At 42.5% G+C, this 24169-nt stretch overlaps 1 protein-coding gene and 1 long non-coding RNA gene across 3 annotated transcripts in view; both read left to right on the forward strand.

Annotated features, from left to right (window-relative positions):
• CHRNA7 (cholinergic receptor nicotinic alpha 7 subunit) overlaps positions 1-22218 on the forward strand; it is a 134205-nt gene extending 111987 nt beyond the window's left edge. Inside the window, exons 6-10 of the mRNA XM_082383640.1 lie at positions 2157-2324; positions 3294-3488; positions 4873-4959; positions 8456-8565; positions 13598-22218. Coding sequence (XP_082239766.1) covers positions 2157-2324; positions 3294-3488; positions 4873-4959; positions 8456-8565; positions 13598-14116 — 1079 coding nt within the window. The 3' untranslated portion in view covers positions 14117-22218. The remainder of the gene's footprint in view (positions 1-2156; positions 2325-3293; positions 3489-4872; positions 4960-8455; positions 8566-13597) is intronic.
• The window catches only part of LOC309624921, a 999471-nt gene that overhangs the window by 716358 nt on the left and 258944 nt on the right, over positions 1-24169 (forward strand). The window lies entirely within an intron of this gene.

Below are 24169 nucleotides of genomic sequence, written 5' to 3' on the forward strand. Positions count from 1 at the left end.
GCCTCTAGAGAGTCTCTTTTTCTGGTCATTTGATAGAAATGGAATAATACAGTTACAGTTTCATTTTCTACCAGCAGTGAGAGTTTTGGGGGATTCAGACCATTAGTGGTAGGGCAGTGTCTGTAATGACTTCCAGATTCCTGTGGACATTGGATGTAATGCTGCAAATCCTGTTCAAAGGGACTTGAGGAGACAGGAAGTTTATTATCCTTTCCCAGCTTGACTGTGGGTGGGTGGGGGGTCCCTGTTAGCAAGTTGAGTCCCTCCATTCATTTTTTAAAATTTGGTAGCAGAAATTTACAGAGCGTCTGCCCTGTCCCTGTGAGCACTGGGACCCTTAGCTATTTGTGCCATCACTGCCTTCTGGTCTTTCTCTGGGCAGCAAGGAGCACATGGGCATAAATGGCTGGTGTGGGCTTATCTCAGTGACCTGTTGAGAAATTTACTCCCAACTTGTCCTGTCCCTTTTTTCAGTGGAAACTCTAGCTTTTGTCCAAACACTACCTCTTCAACTAAAACCTATTAGGTTTTGTTCTGTTCATAATCTAGAATTCAAGCTAGTTAAAATTATCTTCCATATATATTTCTAGATAACCAAGTATGTTCTCAATTTTTAACCTAAAGAAAATGCTCATCCTGCTCCTCACCAAACACAGTCACACAGATGCACACAGACCTTTCAGTTTCTGTTTCTAAGCTCTTCATCATTTTTATCAGCTTCTATGGGATTCTTTTACATTCTTTACATCTCTCTTACTGTTTAGAATTTGGAGATGCACATGCATGGCAAGAGCAAGTTTACAGAATGTTTAATTCTTTGCCCAGAAATCTCTCAGAACAGAAAATGTCGGTGTAGCCTTTGAAATGTAAAAGACAGTAAAGCTTCAGCTGAACTTCTTTTCTAGAGATTTTTCCAGAAAGACCCAGCTTGTCCTGGACAGGTCTAGTTTGGACAGGCAGGATGGGCTGAAGCCTCTCTGGTCACACCCAGGTGAGAGGCCCCGGTACTCACACTGCCTCCTCCTGAAGGGATCTCAAATGGTCCAGGGGATGTGTTCACAGCATTGATCGTGAGACATGCAGAGCATCAGAAATGATGCATCGTTTAACCTGCCGACGCTTGATCAGGCTAGCAAGCTTTTGACTCCATGAAGAGTAGGCTTTGTGTGTTATGAACAGTGTATGGGATGGAGACCAGGGGATTGCTGTGCATTTATTTTTATTTTTTCCAGCATTATTGAGGTGTAGTTGACAAATGAAATTGTAATATATATATATACATATACACATATATATGTATAATATATGTATGTATATACATGAGATATACGCATATGCGTGTGTGTATATATATATATATATATATATATATATATACACACACACACACGCATATGCATATATATTGTGAAATCATTTATTTCCACAATCAGGTTAGTTAACACACCCATCACCTCAGATAGTTAATTTCAAGTATAAAATATTATTAACTGTAGTCACCATGCTGTACATTAGATCCTCAAAATGAATCCACCTTATAACTGAAAGTTTGTTCCCTTTTTGATCAACCTCTCCCCCATTTCCCCCACCCTCCAGCCCTTGGCAACCACCATTCTACTCTGTTCCTATGAGTTCAACTTTTTTTTTCAAATTCTTCATGTAAGTGATATTATACAGGATCTGTCTTTCTGTGTGTGACTTATTTCACTTAGCATAAAGCCCTCCAATTTCATCCATGTTGTTGCAAATGGCAGGATTTTCATCTTTTTAAAGGCTGAATAATATTCCATATAATCCATGTAAATTTGATTTTATATATAATATATATATACACACACATATATATATATATAATATTTTATCTGTTTCTCCATCGACAAACACTTAGGTCGTTTCCATGTCTTGGCTATTGTGAGTAATGCTGCAGTGGGGTGCAAATATCTTTGTGAGATACTGATTTTGTTTCCTTTCCATGTATACCCAAGAGTGGGATCGCTGGATCGTTTTTAGTTCTTTTTGTAATTTTTTGAGGAACCCCTGTACTGTTTCCATAGTGGCTGCACCAATTTATATTCCCACCAACAGTGTGAGACTGCTGTGTGTTTAAAGCAGGTCTCAGCCAGCTTCCATCCTGGTCTGTCTCATTGCCCATGTAGGCATCTTCAAGAGCTCCTGCTACATTGATGTGCGATGGTTCCCCTTTGATGTGCAGCAGTGCAAACTGAAGTTTGGGTCCTGGTCTTATGGAGGGTGGTCCTTGGATCTGCAGATGCAGGAGGCAGACATCAGCGGCTATATCCCAAATGGAGAATGGGACCTTGTGGGTAAGCCCAGCAAAGATGTGATACTGGCAACATAGAAGGAAGCTGCTTTATTACTGTGCTGGCTTAAAGAGTTTGGGATTTTCCACTCTGCTTTTCAGCATGAGCATTTATTGAACCCTGCAGCATTCTCCATGATTTACTGAGAGCTCTAGGATGAGAAACAAAAAACAATTAGAAAATTCAGTGCTTTCCATAAGGAACTTGCAGTTATGGTAAGGTCAGTGCTAGTATGGGCATCTCTACGTTATTCAAATCTGCTTCATCCCTAAAATCAGGTGGAACAGCAAATTGCAGTTGATGGGAACGTATATTTGATGATTTTAAATAGAAAAACAATAATTACATTTATAATTGTGTCAAGTTTACAATGTATTATTTATAATCATGGTGTCTTAGTCCGTTCAGGCTGCTATAACAGAATACCATAGACTGGGTAGCTTATAAACAACAGACAGTTATTTCTCATAGTTTGGAGGCTGGGAGTCCAAGATCAAGGTGCTGGCAGACTCAGCGTCTGGTGAGGACCTGCTTCCTTGTTCGCAGACAGCTGTCTTCAGGCTGTGTCCTCACATGGTAGAAGGAACAGGGGAGCTCTCTGGGGTCCCTTTTGTAAGGGCACTAATTCCATTCCTAAGGGCTCCCCCTCATGACCTAATCACCTCCCAAAGGCCTCACCTCCAAATAACCATCACTGTGGAGGTTAGGATTTCAACATATGAACCTTGCGGGGGACACATTCAGTCTAGAGCACATGTAGTTTGAATACATAAAAAACCTGCCAATTTGTTCAAATATCACTAAGATACCCTTAAATAAATCTATAATAAACCTAAAGCGTTTATTCAGACAACAATTAGCCAGTTTTTTGCACTTAACAAATTCCATGGCTCTGTGTGTGTGTTATAACCCCTTAAAATAAACTGCGTCCTTTTATTCAACGGTGGTTCCTTTCTTCCCCTGGAACTGAAGGGGTCCCTGGCAAGCGGAGTGAGAAGTTCTATGAGTGCTGCAAAGAGCCGTACCCGGATGTGACCTTCACTGTCACCATCCGCCGCAGGACCCTCTACTATGGCCTCAACCTTCTCATTCCCTGTGTGCTCATCTCTGCCCTGGCCCTCCTCGTGTTCTTGCTCCCTGCAGACTCTGGGGAGAAAATCTCCCTGGGTGAGTACCGGGTCTGAGCTGGGATGGGAGGGCCCTGCCTTGAGGGTGGCAGTCTGGGCTCCAGGTGCAGAGATGTCCAGGGCCCACTCCATGCACCCCAGCCCAGGGTGGCTCCCTGACACCACAGCCCGCTGTGCGGGATGGCCAGGCCCTCTTGAGATTCCACAGGCTCCTCTGATCCTGCAGAGAGGATGGGGATGCCCAGGGAAGAACCAATTCTTCCCTGAGGGGCCTGTGCCTTCTCCACTCCTGCCACCCCACCCCACACCTTGGTGGCAACCAGCTGGAATTCATTGTGGGCAGGACACAGTTTAGTTTGATATAGTATCAGCTTGCATTTATATATGGCCACACACAGTGTAATTCCTTATGATCCTCCAATAGGCAGATAAGAAAGCTATGATTTAGATTGGTGAAATGAGCTCCTCAACATCTCAAAGAGTTACTAAAGATCCTATTTGGTACACATAGAAATCATTCTCAAACCTATAACTTCTGACTGTGAGTGTCAACTGAAAAAAAATGCTCAACCAAAAAGTTAAGAATTATGTTTTATTTGGTGGACTTTCTGGGGACTTCAAGCCTGAGACATAGCATCTCTGATAGTTCTAGGGACGGCTCTGAAGAGGTAAAGGAGGAGCCAGGGTATATAGGAGTTTTTGCCACAAAGACCAGGTAGTCAAAACATCAAAAGATTACTGTTGATTAAAGAAAGCCAAACACCTCAAGTTAATGAATTTAGTGCTTTTCTGTGTATGGGAAGATGCAAGAGTCTGGGCTCACTGAAATCATTCCTTTGATATGCACCTTAGCTCTCTGGGGCCAGCATCCTGTGTTTGCTCATCCCAAGTCCCCTCAGGGTGCACCATTGGGGAGGCTGTAATATGATGGCTTGATGGCTGCAACATCCTTTGTTTACTGATATGGCAGGTGATATTTTTCATTCATACAAGAGCCTCAGGCACATTAAATTACCTATCCAAGGTCACACAGCTAGTAAGTAGAAAAGTCAAGAACAAAAGCCAGGTCTTCAAACTGTATGTTTTCTTTTTCCTGCTACATGAAACTACCTCTCGATACTAATGTAATAAAGAAAATGAGAGATACATGTGCTGAGGTCAATGATTTATTTTGAGTTGTTCTTCTAAAGTTCTGGCTCCTGAGTTTGTTTTCCCAGGGACTCCTCTGGGACTCTGGTAAATGACCCGGACTGTCCCCAGAAAGATGCCCATTCCCATCAATATAGAAAACCGTGCATTTGGTTTCAGGAATGTCATGGCCACCACCATCCCTCCCTCCACACCTCCTTTGACTCTTGGGCTGGATGGAGTTCAGGCCTTACCATCTGTTCTGTCTCAGGGGCCACTGTATGTCTCTGTTCCAGGGATTACAGTTTTACTCTCTCTTACCGTCTTCATGCTGCTGGTGGCTGAGATCATGCCTGCGACCTCTGACTCAGTGCCCTTGATAGGTAAGCAAGCATCCAGCTCCTCTAAAGACATGGGCTTACAGAGTGCCTGGGATTTTGCAGCACAGGCAGGGAGCAGAAACGTGTCCCACAGGACCCTGGAGAGCTGCATGGCCCCCCTTTTCGGCTGTGAGGAGATGACTTGCTGTAACTACTCAGAGTTGACCCATGGCCTCTGCTCACCTGGCACATAGAAGCGGGGGGGAGTCTGGCTTTGTGGTTTGGCCTTAAGATGCAGAAATGCCCCCTTTTCTCCCACAATGCCCCCCTCACACTTGTTATGGAACCAGAGATTTTTACCATTAAAGATTCATTATTTTAGCTTGAGTCACTGTTTTTCCACAAATTATTTGTTACACATTAACTCTCAGCCATTGTTTCTTGAGATAACTCGATGTCTCTGTAGAAAGTTAAAGCTTGTGAGGGAAGGTAAACAGGACAAATATGTTTTGGCCACATGTTGGGCTGCACCCCTCAGGCCTGCAAGCCCTGTACTCGCCCAGACTCGAGACTGAAGAAAGAGTCCAGAGACAGGACATCAGTTGTTTGGTAGATGGGAGATCTTACACATCTGAAGCAAAAGGGTCCTGGAGTGACACCCCACCAGTTATCTAGGGGAATTGAAGTCAGATTGGCCCATCGGTTACCAGGGAAACTAGCAGAGGGGCACAGCCCTCTTAAGCCCCTTGGGCTAAGTACCTTCAAGGGGCGGAGATCTCCCCTTTGTTAAACTATCAAAGGGGAGCCATTCTGAATTAAAGATTAAACAATCACTAGCTTCGGGGCAGCGGGACAAGGATGTAGGTATTTACTGATTAGGCTCCGCAATTAGGGGGGAAAGTCAGTCATGTGAGTAGGGTGTAGGTGAAGCAGGGACTGGTCCAGCAGGGGATGCACAAACCACACACAAAGGCAGGTGTAAGGATGACCTTCTGCCCAAGGAAGGATGACAGAAACAGGAGGCAGCGTCACCTGTTGCTGTGAACCTCCCTGGACTGGACTGGAATAAGCAAGAGCGTGCCGAGGGGCGCTCAGTGGCCCAGAGGTTAGGACCCAGTACCCTGGCCACTGCAGCCAGGGTTCTGTTCCTGGTCAGGGAACCAGACCTCCAAGCCAGTTGTGAGGACGGGAAGCAAACATTCTGCCAATAGATCTTAGTTTTAATGAGAATCCCCACTCCTATTTGGCAGTGGAGGTCAGAAACAGGAAAGCAGTATACCGGTGGCAGTCCTATGTGGTTAACCAGGGGTAAGTAAGAGTGGGGGGCCTTACATGATATCGCCAGGCTTCATGAATTAAGAAGCCAAGGCCCTTCTTATTGGAGGTTTCTGGATGTGTAATATTTTGACCAGAGAGACTGTTGGTATAAAAAGCCTCTGGGAGTGTCATATTTCTCTCCGTACCATCCTGGGAGCAAGGAACCGTCTTTCAACCTGACATTCTGAACCCATCCTTTCTACCTTCTAGCACAATGCTTTCAATAGAGACCTGCAGCAGAAACCACCCTTAAAGGGGCAGTCAGCAGGCCCTGTTGTGTCTGATGAACCCACAGCCTTGGTCAGTGCATAGGCCACATCTAGAAGGATGGGATGCTGTTGGCCTTTGACCTCTGCTGTTGAGATTTCAGCTGTGGGATCCAGTCAGCCTGGATCCCTCCATAGGTCATTGTATTAGTCGGCTAAGGCTACCACAATAAAATTTCACAGACTGGGTGCCTTACACAGGAAAAATTTATGTGCTCACAGTTTTGGAGGCTCCTGAGGTCTCTGTCTTTGTGTTGCAGATGGGCACCCTCTGCTGTGTCCCCACATGGTCTTTCCTTTGTATCTTCACATCCCTGTGCCTGTTTGTGTGTCCAAATTTCCCCTTCTTATAATAAGGACACCAGTCAGATTGGACCAGGTGCCACACTAACAATCTCATTTTAACTTAATTCTCTCTTTAAATGCCCTCTCTTCAAACACAGTCACATTCTAAGGTACTTGGGGTCTACAGCTTCAACATATAAATTTTAGGGGGACACAGTATGCAGCCCATAACAGTCACAGTTTGTTCCCCCCTCCCTTCCCTTCCCAGAGGTCCCTGATGCTGATGTTAAGTCTCAAGTGTCCACCTCTGGTAGCTCCTTGTAGGTTCCTCTTGGTCTCCATGGGAGAGCAGTGAGTTCCTGCCTGCCTGGAGGGCAGGAGGTGTTTTTAACCAAGTGCGTGGCTACATACTTAGCCTCGTACCAGGATGCTTTCTTTAAGAGCCCAGCCCCTTGGTGGTTGGCCACACTGAAGCTTTGTTTGTTTGTTTGCATTTATGTTAGGATAATTTATTCTGTTGCTTAGAGAGGCATTGTGTGTATATATTTTTTGTTTCGTTATTTTTTAATACTCTTTTTACACTTGAATCCATCTTTGCTTCTAATCCCTTTTTATTTTATTTATTTATTTTATTGATTTACAATGTTGTGTTGGTTTCAGGTATACAACCTGATTCTTTTCCCTTATAGGTTTTTACAAATAACCTACAATTATTACAAAATATTGAGTATTGTTCCCTGTATAGTACAGTAGGTCCTTGTTGGTTATCTATTTTATATATAGTCGTGTGTATGTTAATCCCAACCTCCTAATTTATGCCTCCCCCACACTGAAGGTTTACTAATCAGAGTTGGCAATTAAGGAACGCTCACCCATGCCAGCTTTCTCCTATACCCTTGGCCCATAAAATTACTAATCCTTGCACCAACCCCGCAGAGAAGGCATTTCCATCCCTGTTATACTGGTGAAGAAGCTGAGGCCCAGAGAGGCTGAGTGGTCTGTCCAAGCTCACAGACGGCAGCCAGTGGACCGGGGGGGAAGCTCCATGCTGCTTCTCACCTGGTCCAAGGTGGAGAAATGCATCCTTGCCCATCAGAGCTGAAGCTGATGTTCTCAGCCTGAAAAGACACTGCAGCTTAACTCTTCTTCCGGCTGGACAGCCGGCACTCCCCACCCCTGTGGCTCTCAGTAAGTAGATGGGGCCAGACTCTCTCATTAGTAGAGTCATTTTCCAGGTCTGATAAGTCAGCCGGTGGCACCCGGGTCTGCCCTTGCTAGATCCCCGAAGCCTGTCCGTGGCCTGCAGTCATCACAGTGGTGATCACTCCCTCTGTGTCCAGGTGGTTTCAGTTCTGACAATGGTGCTTTCTCATCGGACAGCCTTATCACCATCCTGTGAGGCGCAGTTAGCTTTCACGGAAGGGTGAGGCAGGCAGGGTTCCCAGCAGTGCAGTCAGCTGGTGAGGCCGCGCAGCAGGGTGGGAGGAGGAGGTCTGTGTGCTCTGGATTGGCATCTGCCCGCCAGGAATGTGCGTGGTGGGCTGCAGGCCCGGAGGAGGTCCTGCTCTGCTCTTGGGCATTGCTCCCCAGCCCCTGGTGGTCAAGACACAGTCTGGGTCCCCTGCACTGTGCCATGGTGACTCGCTGTGACCAAGGCCCCAGGTCTCCCCTGCCATCTGCTCTCTCTGCAGCCCAGTACTTCGCTAGCACCATGATCATCGTGGGCCTCTCCGTGGTCGTCACGGTGATCGTGCTACAGTACCACCACCACGACCCCGACGGTGGCAAGATGCCCAAGTGGGTGAGTTCCTCCCCAGCTCCTCCACCAGAGGGGGGGTCAGGGCCCCTCCCCAGAGGAGGCTCCGAGGATGACTTATCTATTTTAAAAAATCCCACAAACAGCTAGCATTCCTAAACAAAAAGCTGCAATTTCTTACCTGTCTGCATATCTCTGCATCCAGGGCAGTATGGTGAATGCTCTTAGGGTCCCACGGGGCTGTCCTTATAATCTGACATCCCAGAGCAGGGCTCACGTCGAACACTCTGCACCTTTCACTGGACGGTGTTTCTAAACCTCCTTTTTGCAAGTACGCTATTAGAAGCAACACACAAGATGAGCACACAGCTGCGGGCTGGATCTTCAAAACAGAATGGGGAGTGAAAAGAGTAAGAAATAGAGTGAACAGTGTACAAATATTACAATCAGTTGTCAATGAAAATAATCAATAAACTATCAATAAGAAGAATAGAAAAGAGTTTTATTTGAGTCCAACTGAGGATTAGCCTGGAAGCCAGCTTTCCAGATTAATCTGAGTAGCTGCTCTGGAGAAGCAGGGTTTTCAGCACAGTTTTATATCCTGTCAGAACAAAGAACATGAAATGAGTCTGGGTTACATTTCTTCAAGATAAAAAAACCAAAACAAAACAAAAACACAGATTAGCACGTACACGGCAAGTCAGCATGGCCTTGGCGCCTGAGAAGGGAGTCTTATCATTGGAGGACCAGCATTGGTGTTCCAGGAAGAGAGGCATTTAATCTTTATTTTTATCATGGACATTCTTTACTTCTGGTCAATGTGCCCTTTTCTCTAATAATTAAAGCAGATGTATGTTTGATAGGCCACGAACAGGCTATTTTAGTTAGCATCAAATTCAAATTAACTCATGTATAAGCCAGAATGACTTCCCTATATCTCAGTATGTGAAACTTTCTTTTATCACAATACACATAGGAAAGTGATTTAACCAAAAGCCTATAAAATAAACGTGTGAGTAGTTAACAGTGGGGAAGGAGGATGGGATAAAAGGAAATGGATGGATGGGACTTCCCTGGTGGTCCAATGCGTTAGACTCTGTGCTCCCAATGCAGGGGGCCCGGGTTTGATCCCTGGTCAGGGAACTAGATCCCACATGCCGCAACTAAGAGTTCGCATGCCACAACTCAAGATCCTGCACACGGCAAAGAAGATCCCGAGTGCCACAATTAGGACCTGGCGCAGCTAAATAAATAAATAAAAAAAATTTTTTTTAAAGGAAATGAAAAAGAAAAAAAAAAAAAAGGAAATAGATGGTAAATAAATGTTTGTCATTTGAGCCCAGGTCAGGCCACATGGTCCCAGTGCCTCCCAGCACTGATGTGTTGTGACGTGTGCTGATGCTTCCCCAGCCATGGGCTGTGCTCCATCAGAGTCCAATGTCCAAAGCTCTACACCACCTTCGCCCGACACTTGGGAAACCTTGGTTGGGGGACAAGCAGGGTCTGGACTTTCCCCATCTCACTTGGTGTGACCAAACCCACAGCAGGGCAGAGCTGCCCCCCCACCCCTCACCCCACTTCTTACTTGGGCCCCACAAACCCTCCAGTCTTCCCATCGAGAGAGCATGGCTTAGGGACAGTTGGGAGCTAAAGAAGCCCTCTCATGCCAAAACAAGCCTGTCTTTGCAGACCCATAAATCTTGCCTCCAAGTTCAGAGTCAATTTAGGACTCACCAGTGCACTAAATGTAACTGCAAGATGTAAGATGCATTCCCTTAATCTCCAGGAGCAGGGAGTTCCTGGCCCTTCTAAAAATATCCATTGTGCAATAATTTACAGTTACCCAAAAATTAACTTAAGAAAGACCACTTTTTTTTTTTTTAGGAAATTGGCTTTACAGAGTGACTGCCCTTGAATTCTTTTCCACAGCAAATCCTTACACTTAATAATTCTCTCGTGGCATCAGTAGTGGGCTCCCCAAAATGGTGCCACCTCCCACATGGGTCACATCACCAGAGTCTGCGGGCTTGTTTTGAGAAGTCCCTCCCCCCTCAAAAAAAGAAGCTGAGACACATTTGCACACATTGACCTACATTCTCATCTGACTTCCTTATAACTCTGATACACTTTCTTGTCTATTCACCCATTTGTTTGAAATAACATTTACATGTTTCAGAAGTCAAAATCAAAGAATTATACAAAGGAACTCCTGCTCCCATTCCTGCCCCTCCCCCTACTTCCACCACCAATTGATAACCATTTCAATTAATTTCTTTTTCCTTCCAGTGTTTATGCAGATGCCAAAATATAAACACATATTCTTATTTCTTCTGTTTTGACTGATGTAAAGACAAGGGGATTAAGGCAATAAGAAACAAAACCATTTTTAGTGACCTTTTCCAGAAAAATCTGAATTAAGAGCATATGCTGATTATTCACCTTTCTGCGCAAGAGCATGTTAAAGCCAATGGTGCAAAGCAAATATGAAACTTGTATTTCTCTTTCACTTTATATAACACACTGCGTTTTTTTTTCTTTCCATGTGTATATGAAACATAAACAGCCTCTGAGGGGCTTTCATTGTGATCTGTTACCATGAAGAAGACACTGCCGGTGCGGTGGCATTATGTAACATTCACACAGCTGGAAACAAAACCATAACCTAACAGCAGAGGTCACAAGCACAGTCTGAGAAGTGCCAAGAGGATAATCTCATCTTCTGAGATGCTTTAGCCTTGAAAGCTAATGATTTAGGCCATGAAATTCAAAATAGATTTAGCTTGAGCTATGCCCCAGGGGATGTGCAGACCCCCACTTGGCAGGCAAAGCCCTGGATCTGAGGCTCAGCCCTCCCTTCCAGGCTGCCTCTGGGTTTGGGCACACTCATTGCCCCATGTGCTCCCTTGAGCTCTGGCTCCAACTTTCTGGTGCCTTCTGAGTGGGGGTTTGGCTAAAGTCACAGGGGGCTTGCAGAGAACCTAGCAGACCCTTTTATAGATGAGGCTGTGGAAGTCTGAACACATTAGGTGACTCAAACTCACTGTATGACCTTGACCCAATTTATTTGCCTCTTTGAGCCTCGGATTCTTTTTTTAAAATTTATTTTATTCAAGTATAGTTGATTTACAATGTTGTGTTAGTTTCTGGTGTACAGCAAAGTGATTCAGTTATACATATACATATATATTCTTTTTCAGATTCTTTTCCATTATGGTTTATTACAGGATATTCAATACAGTTCCCTGTGCTATACAGTAGGACCTTGTTATTTAACCATTCTATATATAATGGTTTGCATCTGCTCACCCCAAACTCCCAATCCATCCCTCCCCCACTGCCTCCCCCTGACCCTCAGCTTCTTTATCTGTAAAATGGGGGAATTATACTCATTTCACTGAACCCTGAGATGCCCAGGTGAGATGGCTTGTCTTGAGCCTCATGTGGAGTGTCCACGTGGGGCTGTGTGTTTCTGCTCCTTACTGATCCTGGAAAACAGAGTCTGTAGGCTGGCTCTTCCAGGCTCTGGAGGTATGTCCATAGGGTGTGGGCAGGATAAAAAGTGCCGCCTGTGATGGACAGAGGGTGATCTTTACAGCTGCAGCAAAACTGCTCTTACGCCTTCTTGTTCTTTTCATTGCTGTCTCCAGACCAGATAACTGCAGTGATCTTTGATAAGTGTCATAAAAATGGTTACCAAAAAAAGAGTGGCAGACACGAATTTCACAACTTGCTGCCTGCACTTACAGATGGGAAACATACCTGCTACACTGCTGATGGAATTTGCCTACAATCATAAACCAAAATTCAAATCAATATCTGGATCATTTCAGGGAAAGGGCTCACTTTTCTTGCACTTGTCTAAATAGGCTTGCAAGAATTTTTTAAAAGCTGGATTGAGGTTTCACAAGGTTCCCTTCTTTCTATTAGAAGGGAGAAACAAATCTCTCTAGCATCGTCTAAGCATGCAGGCAATGTATGTTTATAAAACACTTTAGGCCAGAGGTTGGCAAACTATGGCCCTGGTGGCCAAATCCAACCTGCCAACTGCTTTTGCAAATAAAATTTTATTAGAAAAAAAAGCCTGTTTGCTCTTTTGCATGTATGGCTGATTTTGCACTATATCAGCAAAGCTAAAATATTTACTGTCTGTCCCTTTAAAGAAAGTCTGCCAACCCCAGCTTCAGACTTTTCACAGCATTTTGTCTCATATCATCTCCTTCAGTCTTCACTGAAGCCTAATGAGTTAGGTTAGAGGTTCCTAAACTCCCATGGTTCACAGCACCTTTCATGTCTCAGGGTTTTTTTGTTTTTTTGTTTTTTTTTGACAGAGCACCTAGGACAAGAGGAATACCTAATGGTTCTATTATTTAAACAGGTCAAAACAACTTACTAAGTACTTATACCCCAACAGCTTAGCACCTATTGGCACAGCAAACTTCTCTCATCTTGGGAGCATGCTACCCTCCTTGTCTGTTCCACGATGACTTTCTTGGCACTTGCCTTTTATCAGGACAAGTTCCAAAATCTACTTTGCACGGATAGGACATCATGCAAGGAATGCAGTGATCTAATATGACAGTCTGAACTGCTTCAGGCTAGGGGTGCACACAGTGTCTGACACATGTCACAGGGTTGCTCTTGAAACTTTAACATCTCCAGGGATGCCCTTGTGAGTTTGTCACCTCACACTGGCGTACCTCACAGGGAGTTAGAGTTGGTGGTCCCTAGTTCCAGATGAGGAAGGACCAGAGCGGGTGACTTGCTCTGTTCCCCAGCTCAGGGCTGTCTTTAGAAGACAGCCCTCTCCTCCCACACAGGCTCTCCTCCTTGAGGTGGCAGTGTGCGCATAGTTCCTTCCCAGGGTGATTTTCTGTATTGCTTTGTCATTGCCTCACATTCGATTCAACCATTGTACCGCGTTGGCACTGCTTGCCTGTGTAAGCTCGCCTGGGAAGGCCTGGGGACCTGTCACCCCTAGGGTCCACCCCCACGAAGTCTAGCTGGTATCACAGCATCCCCTTGGACGGATCAGCCGTGCGCCCCTCCCGGCCACCCTAACGGTGTGCTGTCTCTGCAGACGAGAGTCATCCTCCTGAACTGGTGTGCCTGGTTCCTGCGCATGAAGAGACCGGGGGAGGACAAGGTGCGGCCGGCCTGCCAGCACAAGCAGCGCCGCTGCAGCCTGGCCAGCGTGGAGATGAGCGCCGTGGCGGGGCCGCCGGCTACCAACGGCAACCTGCTGTACATCGGCTTCCGTGGCCTGGACAGCGTGCACTGCGCGCCCACCCCCGACTCGGGGGTCGTGTGTGGCCGCCTGGCCTGCTCGCCCACGCACGACGAGCACCTGCTGCACGGCGGCCAGCCCTCGGAGGGGGACCCGGACCTGGCCAAGATTCTGGAGGAGGTACGCTACATCGCCCACCGCTTCCGCTGCCAGGACGAGAGCGAGGCCGTGTGCAGCGAGTGGAAGTTCGCGGCCTGTGTGGTGGACCGCCTGTGCCTCATGGCCTTCTCGGTCTTCACCATCCTCTGCACCATCGGCATCCTGATGTCGGCGCCCAACTTCGTCGAGGCTGTGTCCAAAGACTTCGCTTGACTCAGTCCTGGCTCCCAGCATGTAGGAAACGCAGAGATGGGCGATGACGTTGGCTTAGGGAGAACTTGGGGGCGCTGATTCCACAGCACCGTTAAACCCGAGGACGCAGATGTACCCTATCGCTGTCATGTCGGTTTCAGTTTACTTGTTACTTTCAGTAATAGGATCTCAGCACGTTTCTGTTTAACCCTCTTTGATGGGCCACTCGATATCCTCCGAGCATCCTTATGGTCAGCAGGACCCTGGAGAGGTCATTTTGCCCATTCTCCACTGCCTGGTGTGCCCTTCAAAGAGGTTCGGGTAGCTCAGGACTGACTGCCAGGTGAGGCCTGGGTAGCTGGTCTGCATGCCTGCATGTCACTTGCTGTGAGGGCTTACATGAAAATTCATATCTGCTTTGCCTGTGTACAAATCTAGATTGAAGCTAATCATCATAATAAACCACACTCAGTAAATCCATCAGATAATTGACTGATGAAACAAAACTAAACTAAAACTTAAAACCCAACTGCTGGTTTTTCTTCAATTCAGACTTTAATTTTCTCTACCAAAGACAGTTGGTAGAGAGAAACAGTTTTATGCTGTGTCTACATTTAAAAAAAGAGACAGTAATAGTTCGTCTTGTAAATTATGCTTTTGCCAGCCTGATTTTTGCCAACCTACCCTGTGAGGGGAACCAGGAGGGACACAGGTGTGTGTTGATTCTGAACCAGGAGCAGACCCAGTCAAGTTAAGGGGATTTCTGTGGATCCCAGGCACTCCCAAGCTTTCTGTGCTGCCCCCAGACACTGGCAGGTTGAGTCGGTCTGTTCTATTCGACAAAGCCCAAAGGACAGGTAGAATTCTATAAGAATTACCACCCAATGTAATAATAGCTGAAGCTAATTTAAACCATCTATGTGTTTGGTTTTTTTTAATGTAAGTAATAGCTGAAGCTAAATTAAACCATATGTGTTTTTGTTTTGTTTTTTAAATAATGCATTAGACACTTCACATGTATTGGAGTTGATTAGCCTTACAAATTTGTGGATCCATACAAATGCACAACATGAAGTCACCAAAGTATTCTATGCTTTTTCTCCATGTGTCAGGGCCAAGGGGCAGGGGTTTGGGCCTCTTCTGGCTCCCTGTGTGGCAGGAACAGGGGAGGGGGTGGCATGGCTGATGGCTTTCCTGAATGGCAGGCCAGCGGTGGTTAGCAGGAGGGGCTTACAGACTAACAGTAGCTGCACACCCAGTAATTCCAGTTTCTGGTTTGGGGGGATCTGCTTTCCCACAGCTCACACACACAGCTTCAGCCCAGAGAGCTGGCTGAATGGGTGGATTCACTGGAGGTGTGTGCTTTGAAAGCTAGGGAAATTTTTATTTTAAATCCAGGTGGTGATGCAGTTCTCCACTTAGATTGTCTAGCTGACAATCATCCCTTTGCTTCTCCCATCCTTACTGTTTAATGTGATCAGAGGAAGACACAAGACAATCTCTCCTGTTCTGTTGTTTCATCTAGTAACTCTCAGAGCTCAAAACTGCAGAAGGTGTCTGAGCTCCTGGGGATCTTTAATTTGCTTCTAACCCCTGAAATGGATACATCATGAGGGAAGATTTGATTTTCAGAGCAAAAGAAATTGCATGCACTTCTTCAGTCATTTATTTCGCTCATTTCTGGGTGGATCTGTGTGCACTAAAGAAGATGGAGGCTTGTGTATGGTGTGTGTGTATGTGTGTGAGAACACGTGTGTGTGAGCACCTTCAGAAAAGGCCCCTGGTTTACAACAAGAAGGCTGATAAATAAGGACGTTCCAGCAACATACCATTTGGAGCAGGGTCGTCCTCAGAGTACACTCATTCTATGTAGAGTGGACGAAAAATGCACAATCTTTTTTTTTTTTTTTTCTATTAAAGTGTCTTTAGAAATAACTAGAAGTGTTTTGGTATATAAAGAGAGTGCTTCATTTCTTACTGCTATTCGAAGTTGATCCCTACTACATTTTCCTTTAATAAAAAACCTTTCTGGTTTTGTATTTTACACAGAAAAATGTAAAAGGGCAAACAAAAGGGGTTTGTATTTTGACCACCCAAATAACTACTCTGCGATTTAAAAAGTAGTAATAAGGAAAAGATGCACACATAGGAAGACAAGTGTGAAGGGCTGAAAATAAGCCCCCACCCACCCCAGCCCCTGCCTTCTCTCCTCACAGGGGACCATCAGTGAGCTTCTGGGGAGGGATGGGCATTTCCAGAAAAAAAGGAAGGGAGAGAGGCTGAGCAGGGAGGAAGAGGACGTGGAGAGAGACCTTCCTTTTCTGTATGTTTCTAGCACCCATGCTGTGCTCAGCGCCCTGCACTTTGCTTTTTTCACTTGGTGTTAAGAGATCTTTCCATAACAACATATAAATATCTACCTCATTCTTAATAGCTGCTTAGCGTTCCATTGTCCCCGTGCACTATAATTTCTTTGATTAGTCTTTTATTAGTGAACCTAGAGAGTATTTCCTGCCTTTATTTTTATACACAGATCTAAAATTAGCATCCTTGTACTTATATCATGGCATACTTGTGTGACTGTATCTTGATATCAATTCCAACTTGAAAATGGAGTTGCTGGATTTAAGGTTATGTGCATTTAACACTTTTGTCAATATTGCCAGATTATTCTTCAAAAATTGACCCGTGGCCACACTTAAGAGTATAATGAAAAGGTCGATTTCTCATTTTTCACAAACAACCTTTTTTTTTCCAGTCTGGTGAAAAATGATATTACAGTATCATTCTGATTTAGTTCACTTTATTAGGAGTGAAGTTGAACATCTTTTCAAATGTTTCCTGGTAATTTTTTGGTAAATTGATGTCCTTTACACAATTTTGGCTTTTTCTTAATTAATTTGGCTGTGTATTTTGAAACCTTTCTGTCTTATGTCTTGAAATATTTTTGTCTTTTGACATTCTCTATTGATTTGCTTATTAATGGTCATATATATGTATATATATATGTATATATATATATATATATATGTATATATATAAAGTTTAAAGTTTTATGTTGTCAACTTACCCATATTTTCCTTGTTAGATGCCAGAATTTGTTTCCAGTTCTAAAAGACCTTTCTCATTCTGAGATTATAAATAAATTTACTCATATTTTTTTCTAAATCCTTATGGTTTCATCTGTTTATCTTTACATCTTCTAACTCCCAGGAATTCATTTATTGCAGGAAATGGAGGTAAAGATGTGTTTTTTTCCCTCCAAATGGTTGGTCAGTTGTGCCAGCAAAATACATGACAGTGCATTCTGGTATATAATTGTAGTCTTTTCCCCATTTGTTCAAAATGACACCTTATTTGTAAACTAAATTCCTCCAAGTGTTTGGGTCTACTTCTGTTTTATTGATTTGTCTCCCTATGAATTCCTTTAATTTCTGAGGCTTCATTCCAATTAATATAAAATATTCATATTAATATAAACATTTTCAATCAAGGTTCTTCTCTACACTCTCTCCCTCTCTTCCTCTCTCTCTTTTTTTCTGTAACTCTTTCTTTCTCATATACACACACACAACTTTTTAAAAAATTGGGATCACAATGAATTTCTAGATTGTCTTCCTAGACAATACTGCAAGAATACTGCAATCCAGGCTTGTATTCAAATCTAATTTTATATCACTCATTGAGTTTTATGGTTTCAGATAGGTCCTATGAATTTGTTATTGTCTATTTCTAGATATCATTTGGCTACCATTTTTAATGGAATGATTTTTTTACATTTTGTATTCTCACTGGATATATAGGAAAGTAGTCGATTTTGCATATCAGTGTTGTAATCAAACACCCTAACTATGATTTCTTACTGTTTCTAAGATTTTCTTTTGCCTCCCCCTTTCCACTAATTTCCCTTATTTCTTTCTCTTAGCCAACTGCATTTGAGAACAGTGTTAAATAATAGTGACTCAGGTGGCATACCTGTCTTGTTCCTGACATCAATGGGATGGTTTAATGTCTCACCGTTTAACTTGTATGAAGACATGTATTTTCCTTGACATAATAAAAAGTATCTGTGTATTCTCAAACTATTAAGGCTTTCTGGGGGAAATGCAGATGTTAGTTTTTTGTCACAGCCTTCTCAGTATCCATGGAGATGATCAGAAGGGTTTCCCCTTTGCTCTAGTAGTATGTTGTATATTAATAGATTGCTTCAGACCAAACTACTATTATGTTCCTGAGAAGATCTCTACTTACGATTTTTGCTATCAATTTCATATATGAGATGAATCATTCTGCAGCTTGCTTTGTGTGCAAAACCAAAAGAAACCAAAGAATGCTCTATATTCTGCAACCATTTACTTGGTTTTAGAATCATCTACTTAAGTGTCAAATGTCTCACCAGGGCTGGGGGCTGTCTGGGAATACACTGGGGTGCTTCTGAATTTCTCCCACTGGGCACGTTAGGTCCTAGGGCACTTCTGGAGTCAATTTTAGTTACATATTTTTTAAGAAAATTAATTTTAATCCATTTTTCAGTATATTTACGTAGTTCTGCAATATGGGAACTTAGGATTTTAAAATTTCCTCTATATTCATAATTATGTCTCCATTTTTCATTTCTAATTGTGTGCATTTCTCCTTTTGTCTTTATTGATTTGTCTCGCCAAGGATTTTATTTTTCTATATTTTCAGACACTGAAACCTTAGACTTATTCATCAGTTCGGGGACCTGGCTGCAGCCCCTGTTGCCCCCGGGCTGATGCAACCCTTCCTGGGACAGCAGGCAAGCAGTACAGGGGGAGCCACAGCAGGGCTCCGGCACCAGGACTGGAGCTTCACTTGGCAGTGAGAGCCAGAGGGTCAGCCAGGCCAGGCAGTGGGGATGTGTCCAACAAGGCTGGTCATGTCACCCCTGTGACCACAGTTAGTTGGAGAACAGACCCACCGAAGCTTTAACCAGAAGCTGTCTTGAGGCTCTGGACTCCCGGAAGCAATCCTTTCTCACATAATAATTTCTGTTCCCTGGTTACTTCTTTCTTTCTGGCCCAAACCTTCCTTTCCGGCCCAATCCTTCTTAGACCTGACCTTACTGCTCCTGGCTCCTTTTCAAATTATCACTTACTTCATTTGCATGTGGGTTTGTCTTTTTAATATCAGAGCTTATCATGTGATGGAGACTGTCTGCAGTTTCAGGCTTTCTGAACTCTTGTGGTCAAATCTTGCTGTGTCCGCAGTACACCCCACTTGGGGAATCACAGGAATGCAAAACATTCTAGCATTCTGCCCTGTTCTTTGCCCTTTCTAGTCTCTCTCTCCAATGTCTCATTTAAAAATTTACATTCTTTCCTAATTTTTTTCTTGCTAGAGCCTTATTGCCAATCTCTCCTCTGCTGTGTTAGACTTCTGTAATTCTACCATCTGACAAATACTGCACATCAACAAATTCTGCTGTTGTATTTTGTAATTCTTAAATTTCTGCCTTGATTTTTAATATTTCAGTCCTCCTCTACTCTTATTTTTGTATTTTTTATTTTTCAGGCTTTATTTTTTAGAGCAGTTGTAGATCCACAGCAAAACTGAGGATGGTATGGAGATTTCCCAGGTACTCCCTGCCCCCGCATGCCTAACCTCCCTCATGATGGACATTTGTTACAAGTGGTGAACCTACACATAGTTATCAACCAAAGTCCAAAGTTTACACAAGGGTTCACTCTTGATGTTGTGCATTCCGTGAGTTTGGACAAATGTATAAAGATGTGTACCCAGCGTTATAGTATCATACAGGGTAATTTCACTGCCCTAAAAATCATCTGTGCCCCCATCTATTCATTCCCCACTCCCAACCCCTGGCAATGATTGATCTTGTCACTGTCTCCATAGTTTTGCCTTTTCTAGAAAGTCATATAGTTGGAATCACACAGTATATGGCCTTTTCAGATTGATTTCTTCCACTTAGTAATATGCATTTAAGGTTCCCCAGTGTCTTTTCATGGCTTGATAGCTCTTTTTTTTTTTTTTTTTTAGCACTGAGTAACAGTTCATTGTATCATTTACTTCATTATACGGATCCTTGCTCCTTTTCTAATTATCATTTACTATATTTACATGTGGGTTTGACTTTTTAATATCAGAGCTTATCATACCATAGTTTATCCATTCACCTACTGAAGGAGTTGGCTGCTTCCAAGTTTTGGCAGTCATTAATAAAGATGCTATAAACATCTGCATGCAGATTTTTGCCTGGATATAAGCTTTCAACTCCTTTTAGTAAATACCAAGGGGTGTGATTACTAGATTGTATGGTAAAACTATGTTTAGTTTTGAAAGTAACTGTCTTCCAAAGTGGCTGTACCATTTTACATTCCCACTGGTAATGAAAGACAGTTCCTGTTTCTTCCCTTCCTTGCCAGTATTTGGTGTTGTCCATCTTCCAGATTTTGGCCATCTAATAGGTATGTACTAGTATCTCGTTTTAATTTTAATTTCCCTGATGGCATATGATGTAGAGCATCTTTTCATATGCTTATTTGCCATCTATATATCTTCTTTGACAGGGTGTTTGTTAAGGTCTTTGGCCCATTTTTTAAATCAGGTTGTTTGTTTTCTTACTGTTGGGTTTTAAGAGTTCTTTGTGTATGTTGGATAACAATCCTTTATCAGATGTGTCTTTTTCAAATATTTTCTCCTAATCTGTGACTTGTCTTTTCATTTTCTTGGTATTGTCTTTCAAAGAGCAGAAGTTTTGCATTTAAATGAAGTCTAGTCTATTATTTATTTCTTTCATGGACATGCCTTTGCTGTTGTATCTAAAAAGTAATCTCCATACCCAAGGTCATCTAGACTTTCTCTTGTTATCTCCCAGGAGTTACATAATTCTGTGTTTTAAAGTTAGGTCTGTGATCACTTTGAGTTAATTTTTTGGACAGTATATACTCTGCGTCTAGATTTGTTTATTTATTTTTGCATGTGGATATTTAGTTGCTCCAGCATTATTTGTTGAATAAATTATCCTTTCTCCATTGAATTGACTTTGCTTCTTTGTCAAGGATCAGTTGACTATATTTATATGAGTCTATTTCTGGGCTCTTTATTGTCTCCCATTGGGTACCATCTGGGTTCTCTATTCTGCTCTATTTGTCTATTCTTTCGTTAATACTATATTGTAATGATTACTATAGATCTATAGTAAGTCTTGAAGTCAAACCCCTATTTAAAAAATGTTATATATATTTTTGAATTGTGGTAAAATATACAGAACATAAAATTTACCATCTTTAGGTGTACAGTTTGGTGGCATTAATTGCATTCACATTTTTGTACAACCATCACCAGAACTCTTTTCATCTTGCAAAATTGAACTCTGTATGCATTAAACACTAATTCCCCATTTCCCATCCCCCAGACCCTGGCAACCACAATTCTACTCTGTCTCTATGAATTTGATTATTCTAGGTACCTCACATCAGTGGAATTATGCAGGATTTGTCATTCTGTGATTGGCTTATTTCACTTTGCATAAGGCCCTCAAGCTTCATCCAAGTTGGTGCTCCTCTTCTGCTTTTACTGTTTACTTTATTGTTGTTGTGGTTCTAACTTATGCAGTTGATACCTAGTTCATTTATCTCCATTTATTCTGATTTAATCATATAAGTACTTTTGGCTCTGAATTTTCTTCTCATTAGAGCTTTAACAGCAACCTATATGTTTTGATATGTAGCATTTTTATCTTCACTTTCTAAATATTCTATAAATTCAGTTTTGAAATATTCTTTGAACTGATATTTTTTGAATATTTTTAAATTTCCAAAATTCTTAAAAGTTAAAAATTAATTTCCTATTGTATTACATTGTGCTTTGAGCACCATGTATTGTGTACTACTTCTAATATTTATAATTTATTGATGTATATTTTGAATTTTTTAATATAATCATTTTGTGCAAATGAGCACTTTCCAGAGTATGGCCTTGGAGTTCTGGCCTTTGAGACTGACCAGTGGGAGCCAGGCAGGAGGGGCTACACTCCTTACTAGCAGTATTTCTCCTCTAGTTTTCCTTCCTTTTACTATATGACATTTAACAATTGATATCATTTGTTGATTCTATATTTTCCTTGAATTCGCACTTTACCCATTTTTTTTTTAAACATCTTTATTGAAGTATAATTGCCTTACAATGGTGTGTTAGCTTCTGCTTTATAACAAAGTTAATCAGTTATACATATACAATATGTTCCCATATCTCTTCCCTCTTGCATCTCCCTCCCTCCCACCCTCCCCATCCCACCCCTCTAGGTGGTCACAAAGCACCGAGCTGATCTCCCTGTGCTATGCGGCTGCTTCCCACTAGCTATCTATTTTACATTTGGTAGTGTATATATGTCCATGACACTCTCTCACCCTGTCACATCTCACCCCACCCCCTCCCCATATCCTCAAGTCCATTCTCTAGTAGGTCTGTGTCTTTATTCCCGTCTTGCCACTAGGTTCTTCATGGCTTTTTTTTCCCTTAGATTCCGCATATATATGTTAGCATACTGTATTTGTTTTTCTCTTTCTGACTTACTTCACTCTGTATGACAGACTCTAACTCCATCCACCTCATTACAAATACCTCCATTTCATTTCTTTTTATGGCTGAGTAATATTCCATTGTATATATGTGCCACATCTTCTTTATCCATTCATCTGTCGATGGACACTTAGGTTGCTTCCATGTCCTGGCTATTGTAAATAGAGCTGCAATGAACATTTTGGTACATGACTGTTTTTGAACTATGGTTTTCTCAGGGTATATGCCCAGTAGTGGGATTGCTGGATCGTATGGTAGTTCTATTTGTAGTTTTTTAAGGAACCTCCATACTGTTCTCCATAGTGGCTGTATCAATTTACATTCCCACCAACAGTGCAAGAGAGTTCCCTTTCCTCCACACCCTCTCCAGCATTTATTGTTTCTAGATTTTTTGATGATGGCCATTCTGACTGGTGTGAGATGATATCTCATTGTAGTTTTGATTTGCATTTCTCTAACGATTAATGATGTTGAGCATTCTTTCATGTGTCTGTAGGCCATCTGTATATCTTCTTTGGAGAAATGTCTATTTAGGTCTTCTGCCCATTTTTGGATTGGGTTGTTCGTTTTTTTGTTATTGAGCTGCATGAGCTGCTTGTAAATCTTGGAGATTAATCCTTTGTCAGTTGCTTCATTTGCAAATATTTTCTCCCATTCTGATGGTTGTCTTTTGGTCTTGTTTATGGTTTCCTTTGCTGTGCAAAAGCTTTTAAGTTTCATTAGGTCCCATTTGTTTATTTGTGTTCTTATTTCCATTTCTCTGGGAGCTGGGTCAAAAAGAATCTTGCTGTGATGTATGTCATAGAGTGTTCTGCCTATGTTTTCCTCTAAGAGTTTGATAGTGTCTGCCCTTACACTTGGGTCTTTAATCCATTTTGAGTTTATTTTTGTGCATGGTGTCAGGGAGTGTTCTAATTTCATACTTTTACATGTATCTGTCCAATTTTCCCAGCACCACTTATTGAAGAGGCTGTCTTTTCTCCACTGTATATGCTTGCCTCCTTTATCAAAGATAAGGTGACCATATGTGCGTGGGTTTATCTCTGGGCTTTCTATCCTGTTCCATTGATCAATATTTCTGTTTTTGTGCCAGTACCAAACTGTCTTGATTATTGTAGCTTTGTAATATAGTCTGAAGTCAGGAAGCCTGATTCCCCCAGCTCCATTTTTCGTTCTCAAGATTGCTTTGGCTATTCGGGGTCTTTTGTGTTTCCATACAAATTGTGAAGTTTTTTGTTCTAGTTCTGTGAAAAATGCCAGTGGTAGTTTGATAGGGATTGCACTGAATCTGTAGATTGCTTTGGGTAGTAGAGTCATTTTCACAATGTTGATTCTTCCAATCCAGGAACATGGTATATCTTTCCATCTATTTGTATCATCTTTAATTTCTTTCATCAGTGTCTTATAATTTTCTGCATGTAGGTCTTTTGTCTCCTTAGGTAGGTTTATTCCTAGATATTTTATTCTTTTTGTTGCAATGGTAAACGGGAGTGTTTTCTTAATTTCACT

This window comes from Balaenoptera borealis (genome assembly GCF_965194805.1).
Source record: "Balaenoptera borealis genome assembly, chromosome: 3".
Lineage (NCBI taxonomy): Eukaryota > Metazoa > Chordata > Mammalia > Artiodactyla > Balaenopteridae > Balaenoptera > Balaenoptera borealis.